General features: G+C 37.4%; 1 protein-coding gene across 3 annotated transcripts in view; it reads right to left on the bottom strand.

Annotated features, from left to right (window-relative positions):
* Positions 1-10,520: 10,520 nt before the first annotated feature.
* LOC124795078 (alpha-tubulin N-acetyltransferase 1-like) overlaps positions 10,521-17,020 on the bottom strand; it is a 102,102-nt gene continuing 95,602 nt past the window's right edge. For 2 of the 3 annotated variants that reach the window (XM_047258894.1, XM_047258893.1), the window contains one exon: positions 10,521-12,759. In XM_047258894.1, the coding sequence (XP_047114850.1) occupies positions 12,633-12,759 (127 nt within the window). In that variant the 3' untranslated portion in view covers positions 10,521-12,632. The remainder of the gene's footprint in view (positions 12,760-17,020) is intronic. The other variant, XM_047258895.1, reaches the window with a different exon arrangement.

Genomic DNA, 17,020 nt, shown 5'->3' on the forward strand with positions numbered 1-17,020 from the left:
TGAACTTTACTTTATAATTTGCAAATTGTATTTATACTTTTAACATTCAAATAAAATAATTTTCATTTTGTACTACTGCATAAAAATACAATATTTACTGAAGCAGACAAAAATATCTCAAAAGTAAATATTATTATAATGCAGAATATTTGTTGTGTGATGACAGTGTATGTGTAACTACCTATATCCTTAACTGCAGCCAATAATTTGGTTAACAACATATGCTAAATCTTAATGCCTGCTACCTGCACCTGGAACACTATGTGCACCATAACCTTAAATTTTGTAAGTCTATAATTTTGTTACGAGTGTCACTTTGTGATTGTGTGAGCCACATAATATGACACATGCATGAGCAAATGATCAATACTTTGCATATTATTTTGGTTCCATCTTCAGAATGAGCAACAAAAAATATTTTAGGTTTTTATCTTACATGAGGTAATGGTATACACGAGGCAGCATATGCTACCTATTATGTTCCAAAATGCTGTGCATAAGAACAGCTTTCTTCTGGGGCTCATACTTTGGGTTATACCGGTGACAGAAAGTTAGGGGTTAAGTGTTTTGGACTGCCCTTCAGCTAGGGACCCTTTTTATACCCAACAGAAGGGTCATCTTAGAGTCACTATCCTACAGATCAGGATCAAAATATGAATATTACACACTTCTTCCTGCTTAAACAAGTGAAACAAACTGGGTAGTTTTTTTGCATTTGATTTGGTCTACAGTGGGTCTTAAGGGACTTATGGAAGCACCTTCTATCATGGTTGGTTCCCTAGAATACCTCAAAAAGAGTTTTCTTTTACCATTTTTTTTTAACTAAAACCAAGCTGTGATTTCTAAGACAGCTATGCACAGCAAATGGCTGAAGTTTTTGCAATATATTCCAAAGATCTCAATCTCAAACAACCTTGAAAATTCTCTTGACATCTTTATCCATTTCTGAGATATAGAGGAAAGTTACTCTACTGTACATGTAAAATATTGTGTGAGGTGAAAATGTAGTTTATGAAGTCACACAGCACTGATAAATATGCTGTAACATGTCTCCTTTGTCATCAGAAGGGTTCTGGGAACCTCTTTTTGCAGTACTGAAGCATGCAAAAAATGTCTGTGCATGTAAAATCCAGCCTGAAGTGTTAAATTAATTAATTTTGTGTTATTTCAGTTTCATTTAAGTACAGTATCAAAATTTTACTGACCCACAAACTTCTTTCCTGTTAGTGAACCAGTGGAAAAATGCTCCTATCAGAGCACAAAAAAGGTGAATATGCTCCTGTTTAAAAGTCTTATTAAAAATTGGGATTCTCGCTGCCTCATTTTTCCCAAAAATTTTGGTATGCAAAAAAGTTTGTGCTTCTTTTATGCTGAGAGAGGAGGAGATGGAGGCAGTGGGACAGAGATGGAAAAGTAATAAATACTGGAAGAGAGTATATAGTGGTTGTGACACAGAAAGTGTTAATGGGACAGTGGCAGTGTGAGAGAAAGACACACAATGGCCATGGAACATAGCCGAAAGTGACAAACAGTGCTAGGAAAAAGTGAAGGAGACCCTGCCAGTGAGAGGAATTGGGAGGGAGGGAGCGAGTCACAATTAGGGAAGCTTGGGGGAGTGAGAGGTGACTTGCATGTTAAAAAGAGCACAAAGATGTAGGCATGCATAAATTTTCGGGAAAATTTTTAAAGGTGCTGAAGAACGTAGAATGGTACCCCACTTTCCAGTGTCTTTTAAACAAGAGTATATTCACCTTTTTTGTGCTCTGACTGGAGCATTTTTTCTGGTTAAGTTAATATTGCAATGTGAATGCATATTTGTATTTGCTTTAGCACTTTAGTTCTTCCAGGGCTGCTGATCAGTGCACATCAATTGCGTTTTACTAGAATAAAGAGGACTAGAAGACAGTTTTCTAATATATTTTTTCGAAGTGGCTGACATAGGATGAGTGCTTCAATGAAATTTCCCAGTGCTTGAAGAAAACTGTCCAGTTCAACTTCCACATTAAGATATACAAAAATTTTTCTCTAAAGTTTGACTGTCACAATGTACATCAAAAGTTGACTTTTCAGTTACAGTTGCTGGTGGCCTTCACAAGAGTAAACTGTGGCATTTTAATTGTTATATACTACTTCATCACAGTCTTCCTAATGTTTACGTGGCACAATTCTTGGTAGTTCTTTTCTGACTGGACCCTAAAATATATAAATCTCAGAAAACAGACTACATAGAAACGTTGAAATGGCTATGAACAACTAAACAAGATGAGATCTCTTTATAGCCCCCCCCCCCTCTCTCTCTCTCTCTCTCTCTCTCTCTCTCTCTCTCTCTCTGTGTGTGTGTGTGTGTGTGTGTGTGTGTGTGTGTGTGTGTGTGTGTGTGTGGTGAACAAAATGCTTACCACATCCTCAGTTTTTATCATGCATCTTTAGTTTGAGAAAACGCTGCTGACGGATTATGCCAGATGGACATTACTTAACAGTCCATTATAAAACCAATTTTTGTTTGTGTTTCATTCAACATATTTTATTATTTTTGGTGATATATTTTATTGATTAATTCTATTCTATGAGCCCATTCACATAAAAAATACATCAACTAATGCAAAATATTCATGGTCTATACGTCATAAAAAAAGCCAGTGATCTATTTTTGGTATTTCTGTCGTTTGTCTCACACAACATTCCCCTTCTGTAATCCTGTACAGCAGTTTTACTACAAGCACAGAAATGGTTTATCACAATTTACCAAAAAGTTGAGCAAATATATTTTTTTTAAGATCATAGTGCTTGATCAGACATGTTCCTATTGGAGAGGTGCGTTCTTGCCCTCCTATTACCTTTGCCTGAGCTGCCCCGCCATTTATACAGAGATCTACAGCTTAATACTGACTTCACATCATGGTGCAACTAGGCACTTTTCACATTACATCATTGCGTGAAATAAAGAAGCAATAACTGACAGAACCTCTCATTAACCAAGGACCTTGCCAAGGTGGATACAGATAGCAATACCATAGATGCATCCACAATGAAGGGATATCTGTGAAGATGCCAGACAAACCTGTGATTATTGAAGAGTGGCACAGCTTTTACAGTAGTTGTGAGACCAACAGTCTGGAAGGTTGACTGATCTGACCTTGTAACATTAGCCAACAGGCCTTGCTGTGAACTGCTGTAAGCAAGGGCAAACTACATCAATTATTTTTCCCAAGGGTGAGCAATTCTACTGTATGGCTCAAAGATGGTGGCATCCTTCTGGTCAAGATATTACATAGGTAAAATGGTCCCTCATTCAGATCTCCAGACAGGGACTACTCTGAACAAGACTTTCGGTCATACGAGTACAGGTCATAAATACAAAATTATATAGGAGTAATGCAGAAGTAGGTGCAATAATGAATAAGGAAAGTATACAACTAAGAAAAACATAGTGAAAGCATTATCACAGCCACGACAGACATGATGCCAACACTCCAACAATAGTACAAGATTATATGCCTACTAGATACGCAGATTAGAGCTTGAAACAATGTCTGAGGAGATAAAAGGAATTACTCTAATATTTAAGGGAGACAAAAATTTCAACTGTAATATGGGACTGGAATTCAATAATGGGAAAGGAAGAATAGGACGAGAACATGGAATGGGAGAAAGGAATGCAAGACAAACCCGCTAAGTAGAATTTTGCACAGGGCATAATTTAATCATATATAACATGTGGTTTAAGAATCATAGGGACACTGTATACAGGGAGGAGACTTGGAGCCACTGGAGGGCTTCAGATTGATTATATAATCATAAGACAGAGATTTCACACTGCAAAGCATTTCCAGGGGCAGATGTGGATTCTGACCATAATTCACTGATCATGAGCTCCACATTAAAACTGGAGAAGTTTCAGGAAGGTGGGTAATTAAGTACGTAGGAACTAGATAAATCAAAAGAACCAGAGGCTTTTGAGAGTTTCGAAGGCACCATTAGGCAACAATTGACAAAAACAAGGAAAAGTAATACAATAGAAGATGAATGTGTAGCTTTGAGATATGAAATAATGAAGTCATCAGAAAATTTCCAGTAGAAATCTTTTCAGAAGACAACATATTGAATTTAATTCATCAAAAGAGGCAATACAATGATGCAGCAAATTAAATAACCAATAGAGAATACAGACATTTAAAAAATGAGACTCATAAAAAGTACAAAATGACTAAGCGCATATTACTGGAAAACAAATGAAAGGCCGCAGAACTACATATGACTATGGGAAAGTAGAGGCTGCCAATAAGAAAATTAGAGAGACCTTTGGAGAACAGATAAGCAGCTGTATGAACATCAAGAGCTCAAATAAAAAGCGAGTGCTATTGAAATAATGTAATGGTGTAAGGAATATATGGAGGGGCTATACAAGGGGAAGGCAATATTACAGAAGGAAGTACATGCAATGAGATTAGAGATATGATATTGTTAGGTCTTGAAGTATTGGGAGTGGGACAACAATGGAGTACTTAACATCCCCTTGCAATTACTGAGATCCTTGGGAGAGCCAGCCACAACAAAACTATTACATCTGGATATGAGAGACAGACAAAATACCATCAGACTCCAAGAAGACTGTACTAATTCCTTTTCCAAACAGATCAAGTTTTCAAATGTGTAATATTACTGAACCATTAGTTTAATAAGTTATAGCTACAAAATACTGACACAAATTATTTGCACAAGAATGGAAAAAAAATGCTCAAGCCCAACCTCTGGGAAGATCAGTTTGGCTTCCTGAGAAATATAATCCTATGTTTATAACATCTGTAGATTTAGAAAAGGACTTTGACAATGTCGACTGGAATACTTCTAATTGTGAAGGCAACAGAGATAAAAATACAGTGAGTGAAATGTTATTTATAGCTTGCACAAAAATCAGACTGCAGTTACAAGAGTTGAAGGACATGAAAGGGAAACAGCTGTTGAGAAGACAGTGAGACTAGGTTGTAGCCTACGCCTGATGTTATTCAGTCTGTACTTTGTGCAAGGTGTGAAGGAAACCAAGGAGATATTTGCAAAGAGAAGAAATAGAAACTCTGGGGTTTGCTTATGACACTGTAATCCCACCAAAAGACAGCAAAAGACTTGGAAGAGCATTTGAACATTGTCAGTAGCATCTTGAAAGGATGGTACAAGCTGAAAATCAACAAATGTTTAACAAGGGTAACGGAATGTAGACCGAGGTGATTAAATTAGGTAATGATACACTAAATGTTGTAGATGAGTTTTGCAATTTGGGCAACAAAATAACTGATGATGGCTGAAGTAGACATTATATAAAATGCAGATGCAATAGCAATAATAGTATTTCTGGAAAAGAGAAATCAGTTAACACTGAATAAAAATTTAACTGTTAGGAAAGTTTTTCTGAAGTCATTTGTCTGGAGTGAAATGTGAACAACAAAAAGTTCGGATAAAAACACACACTTTCAAAATTTAGTGCTGTAGAAGAATGCTGATGATTAGATAGGTAGATTGAATGACTAATGAGGAGGTACTGAACAGAATTGAGGAAAAAAGAAATTTATGGCACAGACTGAGTAAAAGAGGAGTTCAGTTGACACAGTGTTACATTACAAAATCGTCAATTTGGTAAATGGGGGGGAAGTGTGTAAAAACTGCAGAGGGAGACCAAGGGATGTATTTTTATAACAAGGTTCTAATGGATGTGAATAGCAGTGATTACGCAGGGATGAAGGGACTTACACAAGATAAAACTACAGTGGAGAGGTGTATCAAACCAGTCTATGGACTGAAAACAACAACAACAATGGCAGACAGATAGCAAACATGTTTTGGTTCAACTGGAGATCAAACCTCAACCCTTTGAATTTGTAGTGTGGCACTCAAGCAATGAACTGCCTTATGTATCTGATATGAAAGGAAAATTGTTTATGCAGTGAAATCACCTCCTATTTAGTATTCCTCCCACAACTGAAGAGTTCAGGAAGAATGTAATAAAACAAATTCCAAAGAAATCAGGTGTAGACAGGAGTGAATATTACTGAACTATCAGTTTAATATGCCATGTTTGCAAAATACTAACATGAATTATTTTAGGAAGAATGCAAAAACTAATAGAAGCAGGCGTTGGGGAAGCTTCCAGAGAAATGGAGGAATGCGCAAGGTAATACTGACTCTATGAATTCTCTTCCAAGATAGGTTAAGGAAAGGCAACACTATGTTTATATGATTTGTGGACTTGGGGAAGGCTTTTGATAATGCTGACTGGGATAAGCTCTTTGAAATTCTGAAGACAGCAGGGATAAAATACATGGTGTGAGATGCTACTTACAACTGTTACAGAAACCAGACAGCATTTATAAGAGTCAAGAGGCTTGAAATGGAACCAATGGTTGAGAAAGAAGTGATGTTATTCAATCTGTACACTGACCAAGAAATAAAGGAAAGAAAATAAAATTTTTGAGAAAGAATTAAAGTTCAAGGAGAAGAAATAAAAAAATCTGAGGTAATTCTGTCAGAGGCAGCAAATGACTAGGAAGAGCAACTGAACAGAATGGACAGTGTTTTGAAACAAGGATATCTACATCTACATCCATACTCCGCAAGCCACCTGACGGTGTGTGGCAGAAGGTACCTTGAGTACCTCTATCGGTTCTCCCTTCTATTCCAGTCTCGTATTGTTCGTGGAAAGAAAGATTGTCGGTATGCCTCCGTGTGGGCTCTAATCTCTCTGATTTTTTCCTCATGGTCTCTTTGCAAGATATACGTAGGAGGGAGCAATATACTGCTTGACTCCTCAGTGAAGGTATGTTCTCGAAACTTCAACAAAAGCCCATACCGAGCTACTGAGCGTCTCTCCTGCATAGTCTTCCACTGGAGTTTATCTATCATCTCCGTAATGCTTTCGCGATTGCTAAATGATCCTGTAACGATGTGCGCTGCTCTCTGTTGGATCTTCTCTATCTCTTCTATCAACCCTATCTGGTACGGATCCCACACTACTGAGCAGCATTCAAGCAGTGGGTGAACAAGCGTACTGTAACCTACTTACTTTGTTTTCGGATTGCATTTGCTTAGGATTCTTCCAATGAATCTCAGTCTGGCATCTGCTTTACCGACAATCAACATTATATGATTCCATTTTAAATCACTCCTAATGTGTACTCCCAGATAATTTATGGTATTAACTGCTTCCAGTTGCTGACCTGCTATATTGTAGCTAAATGATAAGGCATCCCAATTGCCATTCCCTGCACCATGTGTCAATTCGCTGCAGATCCTCCTGCATTTCGGTACAATTTTCCATTGTTACAACCTCTCAATATACCACAGCATCATCCGCAAAAAGCCTCAGTGAACTTCCGATGTCATCCACAAGGTCATTTATGTGTATTGTGAATAGCAACGGTCCTACGACACTCCCCTGCAAGCACACCTGAAATCACTCTTACTTCGGAAGACTTCTCTCCATTGAGAATGACATGCTGCGCTTTGTTATCTAGGAACTCTTCAATCTAATCACACAATTGGTCTGATAGTCCATATGGTCTTACTTCGTTCATTAAACGACTGTGGGGAACTGTATTGAACGCCTTGTGGAAGTCAAGAAACACAGCATCTACCTGCAAACCCGTGTCTATGGCCCTCTGAGTCTCATGGACGAATAGCGAGAGCTGGGTTTCAAACGATCGTCTTTTTTGAAACCCATGCTGATTCCTACAGAGTAGATTTCTAGTCTCCAGAAAAGTCATTATACTCAAACATAATACGTGTTCCAAAATTCTACAACTGATTGACATTAGAGATATAGGTCTATAGTTCTGCACATCAGTTCGATGTCCCTTCTTGAAAACAGGGATGACCTGTGCCCTTTTCCAATCCTTTGGTAGAGACCTACGGTACACCGCTGCAGGAAGGGGCGCAAGTTCCTTCGCGTACTCTGTGTAAAATCGAACTGGTATCCCATCAGGTCCAGCGGCCTTTCCTCTTTTGATCGATTTTAATTGTTTCTCCATCCCTCTGTCATCTATTTCGATATCTACCATTTTGTCATCTGTGCGACAATCTAGAGAAGGAACTACAGTGCAGTCTTCCTCTGTGAATATCAACAAAAGGAAAACAAGGATCAGATTAGTAAAGTAGTAGATGAGTTATGATATGTGGGCAGCAAAATAACTGACAATGGTTGAAGTACAGAGGATATAAAATGTAGACAGGCAGTGGCAAGAAAAGCTTTTCTGAAGAAGAGAAATTTCTAAACACTGGATATATAACTGTTAGGAAGTCTTTTCTGAAGGTATTTGTCTGAAGTGTAGTCTTGTATGGAAGTAAAACATGGATGATAAACAGTTTGGATAAGAAGAGAATATAAGCTTTTGAAATGTGGTGCTACAGAAGAATGTTGAAGATTAGATGGGTAGATCATGTGACTAAAGGGGAGGTTTTGAACAGAATTGAGGAGAAAAAAAAATTGTTGTACAATTTGAGTAAAGTAAGGGTTCGGTTCATAGCACACTTTCTGAGATATCAAGGGATCACCAACTTAGTGGTGAAGGTAAGTGTGGAGGGGATAAAATTGTACAGGGAGACTAAGATATGAATACAGTAAGCAGATTCAGGAGGATGTAAGCAGTAGCTATTCAGAAATGAGGCTTGCACAGGAGAGAGTACCATGGACAGCTATATCAAATCAGTCTTTTGGCTGAAGACAGTAACTACAAACATAATGGAACACAATTAATTGATTACAGTCTTATTTATGTGGCTGTCAGCTGCTCATCACCCCAGCTACACAGTGAGTGGTCACCTTTACTCCTGACATTATTTCAATTTCCATATTGAGTATTTATGTAACATCAGCGAACAATCCTAGCATGAATTCTTTGCAGAAGAATGGAAAAACTGGAGGACCTCAGGGTAGATCATACCGAGTATTAACACCAGCGAACAATACTGGCATGAATTCCTTGCAGAAGAATGGAAAACTGGTGGACCTCTGGGTAGATCAGACAAGTTTAACACAGACAGTAACAAAACATCAAACATGTTGGGGGTAGGTCGTGGACTTTTTTCTTGCTCTCACTGTTTACAACAAAGTAGATACCTTACAGAATACTGTACCCTCGCTTTCACTCTAAAACAGTAATTAGAGACTTTATTGTAATCCCCCCCACACGCACAAACAAACAAACAAAAATTATACGAATAAAATTTAATTTTTTGCAGTCTACTTACATTTTGTGATCCTTGAGTTTCTAGCAAAGTATTTGCCATAAAATCCTAAACATTGTATACAGGTTTCTTCCACTGCAAATCAGTTACATTATATGTAAATGTGAAACCAAACATTTTATTCAAATAGTACATTAATATAGGTATATTCACAAATCTGTAGGTCTTTATGGTAGGTAAAACAACACTGTAATTTAAAAGGTTAAGTTTCTGGGAAAAAACAACAAAATGAGTCACATTTGTTTCTTTTTTTAAGTCTGCATGGCTTTAGAAGTAATTTTCAGACTGATACAATATCACTAGCCTTCAGTCATAACTTTGTGGACATTTTGCCAACTATAACTTTTTTTTCGTATTTTTTTCCGGCTCCCCCTCCCCTCATTCACTGTCTATATTTTTGTCTTCTAAATTAAAAAGATTTCAATCTATGTTCTTATGGCTCATTTTCCAATTTCTTCTCTTTTATTTACATTACATCATTTTCTCCTACATAGTTCTATTTATTTTTGGAAGTGCTCTTATTAGAGAGTCAAAATTAAGCATGTCATGTAATTTAGGTCTGTCTGTTATACAAACAACTGAAGAGTGGAAATGGAAAACATTCAAGTACCAGACCTGACATTTGCATCCAAAAAAATCTAGATGGTATTTGATACCACAGGGTTCAGCTGCTCACTGCATCATCACACACACACAAAAAAAAGAAACAAGATAAACCAGAAGATAAATACTTTACTAGGAATGTTCTAAGTGCCATACCATGGAATTGACTGATTTTTTGTTGTTGTTCAAAGCTAATGTCAAGAACAGAAAATTTAATATAAATGTGAACAGCCATGAACCCGTCAGTTTGAAACTGGTAATTGCACTATTTGGGTAAATAAATGCCATTATTGACAGTGGCTGGTTGTTTTCTTCCTTGCAAGAATCAACTTGTATTTTGTACACAGCCTTGGTCTCAGTCTTTGACAAAACAGCAGGAGTGCATTCATACTGAGGCATGATATTTTATTTGTAATAATACAAGTACAGAAGTACAGCATCCGGTTTCTAATTAGTAGAACTGTAGTCAACAAAAACTATTTCTTATATTATTTAAATTTTGGAACTCCAGACAGAAGCACAGCTTGACGTAAAGACCATGTACCAACTACTAAGCATGGTTGAAAGACTTTCTCCATGGTTTGGCACCTGGATTAAGTATAAGAACATTCAATAGAGTACCGAGAACACAACTGCACTGAAAACGCATTTTTCTGGAGGGGGCAATGGCGGGGGGTGGGGGGTGGAGGGGGGGGGGGGGGGGGGACGTTTCCACTTTTTAATTAACAATTTTACTGCCCAAACCTATTTTGGAACATTTGTGCTACCATCAATTGTTACTTTTATTCAAGCACATATGTGCTAAAACATTTTTAGCAATAAAATATATCAGTCATCTTGATCAAAATTCCCGTAATTTACAAATATTGCCACTGTTAAAGAGTTTTAGAACCATAATGACGATTACTAAGGATTTCATTTTACTTATCTCTCCACAAGAACCATTTTAAAATGCAAATCAGTGATACAGCACAGTATAAAAATGGAAGTATAAAAACAATATCAAACAATATTTCATCATAACAATAAAAAACAATATAGTCCACATCTGACTTCTGAAGTTTTTTCAGTGCAGTGCAGTGTGCTTCCAAGAGTTCAGCTGAGTTGCTTGCACTTGATGCACAATATTTTGATGACAGGGTTGCCACTGAAATATTGTGCATAAAATGTAAACAACTCAGCAGAACACTACAAATCACATAATTCAGATGGTATTTTTTTCCTTATTCCAACTGTAGTCATGGCTATTATGAAATTTCATCAAAATATAACGCAATGATTATCAACATAACACGAAAAAAAAAAACTCCCTTTTATGAATATATCTGTCTACTCAAACTACCGTTTTAGATAACTGTACTGCATTGTCTGCTTAGTCCATATTTTCTAGGAAAGACAGTCTGTGAAGAAACATATTTCTGAAAATTAAGAGCAAAGGTATAAATATTTTTACAGTACACTTTTCTCTTTACATGAAACATACAATTTTCAGTCTTACAGTAATATTTTCATTTAACATGAATCGAAATTGTAAAATTAATAAATACTACAGTAACTGTCAGCAAACTAATGTAAATATACTTGACAATTTAAAACCATTAATTTCAACAACTGCATATATCTTGACTGATGTGCCAGCTTAATTGAAGTTAACTGCTTTATATTTCTATGGTTAACAACAATTAATATACACTTGTTAAATGAATCTGGAACAATTCCAAATACAACCTTTTCATGAAAATAAAAAATGATTTTCTAGCATAACAGAAATTAAAAGAAAATTACAGAATAAGGCACTTTTCATCTCATTCCATTTAACCACTCAGTATGATGACAGAATTTAAATTTTACTGAACTGTGTGTTATATGTAGGTAAAGTAAACTGCTCCATAGATCTGGTATTGTTAATTTTATTTGACATTAGCTGTGCAGTTCAAGTATTGTTAACCTGATGCTTAAAGTTTACTAATGCTTAATTATCCTATTCCTCTTTTCTCAAGTCAACTAACAATGACCAAATAAATAGCACTGTCCAAACAGGAATGTTAAATGACAAGAAAGATACTACTAATGATTAGCATTTTACTTTTTACTACTTGACAAATCAAGTAGAACAGTGCAAAGATGATTAAGCACCCAACTACTATATAAGCAACAAATACAATAATTATAAATTTTCATTTAACATTGTTCTGAATGAGATTCAGATTTTACTGAAAACAATTATAAAATATATTCATTTAACAAAACTGCTTCAAATCCATAGTGCAATGAACATCTGTTTACTTTCATTTGAGACACTTACATTCCGATTCTATACTTTATACATGGTTTTATTTACAATATTATTAAAGCCATCTCTAATACTGCAAAAAAAAGCATTATTACGAATGTGCCCACTAACAGGATGTTCCTGTTTAGCTGCCCACAGTCACAGGTAGATTAATTTTCACAAGCAATGGGCATTTAGTTTGCCATAATATTGGTATGCTTACAGAATGAATTTTGTACTACAATTAATATGGTCTCTGTAGAAATGAATGTTCTGTATCTATTAATGAAAACTAAATAAGTACCAATAATGTTTTAATGTGTGTGTTTTAAAAATAGTGTGAAAGCTTTTTCCATCTCAAAAGTTTAAAAAATAATTTTTTGTTTGTTTTGTTTTGATTTGCTGCCTCTGTATATAATGAACTTTGCAGAATACACTACTGTCACTGTACTCTAAAGCTGACAGAGAAAAACAACAGAAAGGAATTAATGTGCTGTTTGGTGCAGTAAATATATGGTGTAGTCTACCACAGCTGCGAATGATGTTGCTCATTGTGTGGTGGAGCCATCTGGAGATCAGGTGCAGATCCTGAGAGACAAGCCATCTCACCACAATGAAGATTAGCTGGATCAATTCCATCACTTGCCACTCTGCAATGAAATATGTTCACATGCAAGCAATGAAGATCATGCAGTGGCTCACCTTTGATGCAATCAAAACATTATGTCTCCCTATAATTGTGATAACAGAGATTTATAAACTACTTTTTAACAGGAATTACTTCTGACAGTTATCCCACAAAGGCCAAAATCTTAGATGAAATATGAAAGTTATTAGAAGAAAATTATTTGAGAAGAGAAAGATATTGCATTTGGAAGTACTTAAGATTTCTGTGTTTTAAATCTACACAATGATGTTTACAGAACTGTCTACAAGTAAGAGTGTTTCAATGGAAAAACAGTACACATGGACGAACTGACAAGTTTTGTAAAAAAGGGGCAGGTCCCATTTCTTCCACCAAAAGCACGCAAATTCTTTTCAGTTCTCTAGCCCAAATGTTTCAGCACATTTGTACCTCAATAATGGGTTCTTATTTTTTACATTATATGTCTGGAACTATAAAGTGTTTCAACCATAACAGTGAAGACTGAAATTTTGGCCTTATAATTTTTTGTAGCTTTCGTAATTATTGCTTTTTTCAGCTATTAATTTGTTTGGTTTTTTCAACAATTGTTCATTCCGTTTACAACCTATTTTTGCACAAATAGCATAAAATTTATGAAAATCACTTCATTATTTCCTGTTGCTCTGTAGAACATAACTTTTTTTTAGGTTTAGGTCCCTTTTCCACAGCCATAAAAGTAATATAGATTATGCACAATCTTTTGTAGCCGTAATAAAAGTCTTACTTTGACCACAGATGTTTGGTTTTATTTCAAAGCACCTTCAGTGATCAGATGTTGCCCCCTCCCCAGTATTCTTCTACACATAGGTATTTGGTTTTTAGTGCATTGAAGTTCACTGACATGGAATACATTTTTGTTTTCCTGCTGTGTAGGTCGACTTATACTTTGTTTTGATGTTGCAGAGTGTGATGACATCAGGTTGACAGTATAGGACTACTGTTCCTCTAGTGTAGCAGTGCTAGTGAATCACCCTGAGGCGATAAAATAGGGAGATGCACACAGTGGAGTCCACTTTGAAGCAGCTTCCAGTCACCATTGGTAAGCTACTGTTTACACAAAGGTTGGCATGAAAGTCAGCACAGCCATCCTAGTAGCAAGAGGTTCTGGATATCATTACTTTGTAGGTACATGTGTTCAGTAAAGATGTGAACAGAACCCGATGCATTTCTCGATAATGCACAATAGGATAGCAATTGCAGTTTCAGTGTGCTATTTTCCAACAATGTTGCAACTGAAACATGCTTTAGTTTGCATGGTCATGGTGACAGGCAGTTTCACAGGTAAGGCCTGATTTATCTGCGGAGTTACTGGAAGAAGTAGCCAAACAGCAGGTTCCTTCTGGATTAATCACACTCTGTCTTCTCTCTTAATTTCATTATGCACTGTAACAGTTTCCTTCAAGGCTCCACAACATCTACATCTACATCCATACTCCGCAAGCCACCTGACGGTGTGTGGCGGAGGGTACCTTGAGTACCTCTATCGGTTCTCCCTTCTATTCCAGTCTCGTATTGTTCGTGGAAAGAAGGATCGTCGGTATGCCTCTGTGTGGGCTCTAATCTCTCTAATTTTATCCTCATGGTCTCTTCGCGAGATATACGTAGGAGGGAGCAATATACTGCTTGACTCTTCGGTGAAGGTATGTTCTCGAAACTTTGACAAAAGCCCGTACCGAGCTACTGAGCGTCTCTCCTGCAGAGTCTTCCACTGGAGTTTATCTATCATCTCCGTAAGGCTTTCGCGATTACTAAATGATCCTGTAACGAAGCGCGCTGCTCTCCGTTGGATCTTCTCTATATCTTCTATCAACCCTATGTGGTACGGATCCCACACTGGTGAGCAGTATTCAAGCAGTGGGCGAACAAGCGTACTGTAACCTACTTCCTTTGTTTTCGGATTGCATTTCCTTAGGATTCTTCCAATGAATCTCAGTCTGGCATCTGCTTTACCGACGATCAACATTATATGATCATTCCATTTTAAATCACTCCTAATGCGTACTCCCAGATAATTTATGGTATTAACTGCTTCCAGTTGCTGACCTGCTATTTTGTAGCTAAATGATAAAGGATCTATCTTTCTGTGTATTCGCAGCACATTACACTTGTCTACATTGAGATTCAATTGCCATTCCCTGCACCATGTGTCAATTCGCTGCAGATCCTCCTGCATTTCAGTACAATTTTCCATTGTTACAACCTCTCGATACACCACAGCATCATCTGCAAAAAGCCTCAGTGAACTTCCGATGTCATCCACAAGGTCATTTATGTATATTGTGAATAGCAACGGTCCTATGACACTCCCCTGCGGCACACCTGAAATCAGTCTTACTTCGGAAGACTTCTCTCCATTGAGAATGTCATGCTGCGTCCTGTTATCTAGGAACTCCTCAATCCAATCACACAATTGGTCTGATAGTCCATATGCTCTTACTTTGTTCATTGAACGACTGTGGGGAACTGTATCGAACGCCTTGCGGAAGTCAAGAAACACGGCATCTACCTGTGAACCCGTGTCTATGGCCCTCTGAGTCTCGTGGACGAATAGCGCGAGCTGGGTTTCACATGACCGTCTTTTTCGAAACCCATGCTGATTCCTACAGAGTAGATTTCTAGTCTCCAGAAAAGTCATTATACTCGAACACAATACGTGTTCCAAAATTCTACAACTGATCGATGTTAGAGATATAGGTCTATAGTTCTGCACATCTGCTCGACGTCCCTTCTTGAAAACGGGGATGACCTGTGCCCTTTTCCAATCCTTTGGAACGCTACGCTCTTCTAGAGACCTACGGTACACCGCTGCAAGAAGGGGGGCAAGTTCCTTCGCGTACTCTGTGTAAAATTGAACTGGTATCCCATCAGGTCCAGAGGCCTTTCCTCTTTTGAGCGATTTTAATTGTTTCTTTATCCCTCTGTCGTCTATTTCGATATCTACCATTTTGTCATCTGTGCGACAATCTAGAGAAGGAACTACAGTGCAATCTTCCTCTGTGAAACAACTTTGGAAAAAGACATTTAGTATTTCGGCCTTTAGTCTGTCATCCTCTGTTTCAGTACCATTTTGGTCACAGAGTGTCTGGACATTTTGTTTTGATCCACCTACCGCTTTGACATAAGACCAAAATTTCTTAGGATTTTCTGCCAAGTCAGTACATAGAACTTTACTTTCGAATTCATTGAACGCCTCTCGCATAGCCCTCCTCACACTACATTTCGCTTCACGTAATTTTTGTTTGTCTGCAAGGCTTTAGCTATGTTTATGTTTGCTGTGAAGTTCCCTTTGCTTCCGCAGCAGTTTTCTAACTCGGTTGTTGTACCACGGTGGCTCTTTTCCATCTCTTACGATCTTGCTTGGCACATACTCATCTAACGCATTATGTATGACGGTTTTGAACTTTGTCCACTGATCCTCAACACTATCTGTACTTGAGACAAAACTTTTGTGTTGAGCCAACAGGTACTCTGAAATCTGCTTTTTGTCACTTTTTCTAAACAGAAAAATCTTCCTACCCTTTTTAATATTCCTATTTACGGCTGAAATCATCGATGCCGTAACCGCTTTATGATCGCTGATTCCCTGTTCTGCGTTAACTTTTTCAAATAGTTCGGGTCTGTTTGTCACCAGAAGGTCTAATATGTTATCGCCACGAGTCGGTTCTCTGTTTAACTGCTCAAGGTAGTTTTCAGATAAAGCACTTAAACAAAATTCACTGGATTCTTTGTCCCTGCCACCCGTTATGAACGTCTGAGTCTCCCAGTCTATATCCGGCAAATTAAAATCTCCACCCAGAACTATAACATGGTGGGGAAATCTACTCGAAATATTTTCCAAATTATCCTTCAAGTGCTCAGCCACAACAGCTGCTGAGCCAGGGGGCCTATAGAGACATCCAATTACCATGTCTGAGCCTGCTTTAACCGTGACCTTCACCCAAATCATTTCACATTTCGGATCTCCGTCAATTTCCTTCGATACTATTGCACTTCTTATCGCTATAAACACGCCTCCCCCTTCAATGTCCAGCCTGTCTCTGCAGTATACATTCCAATCTGAGTTTAGGATTTCATTACTATTTACATCTGGTTTCAGCCAACTTTCTGTCCCTTGTACTATATGAGCGTTGTGACCGTTTATTAATGAGAGCAGTTCTGGGACCTTTCTGTAGACGCTCCTGCAGTTTACTATTAGCACATTAATATTGTTATTCCCTGTTGCATTT

The sequence above is a fragment of the Schistocerca piceifrons genome, chromosome 4, assembly GCF_021461385.2.
Source record: "Schistocerca piceifrons isolate TAMUIC-IGC-003096 chromosome 4, iqSchPice1.1, whole genome shotgun sequence".
NCBI classification, from domain to species: domain Eukaryota; kingdom Metazoa; phylum Arthropoda; class Insecta; order Orthoptera; family Acrididae; genus Schistocerca; species Schistocerca piceifrons.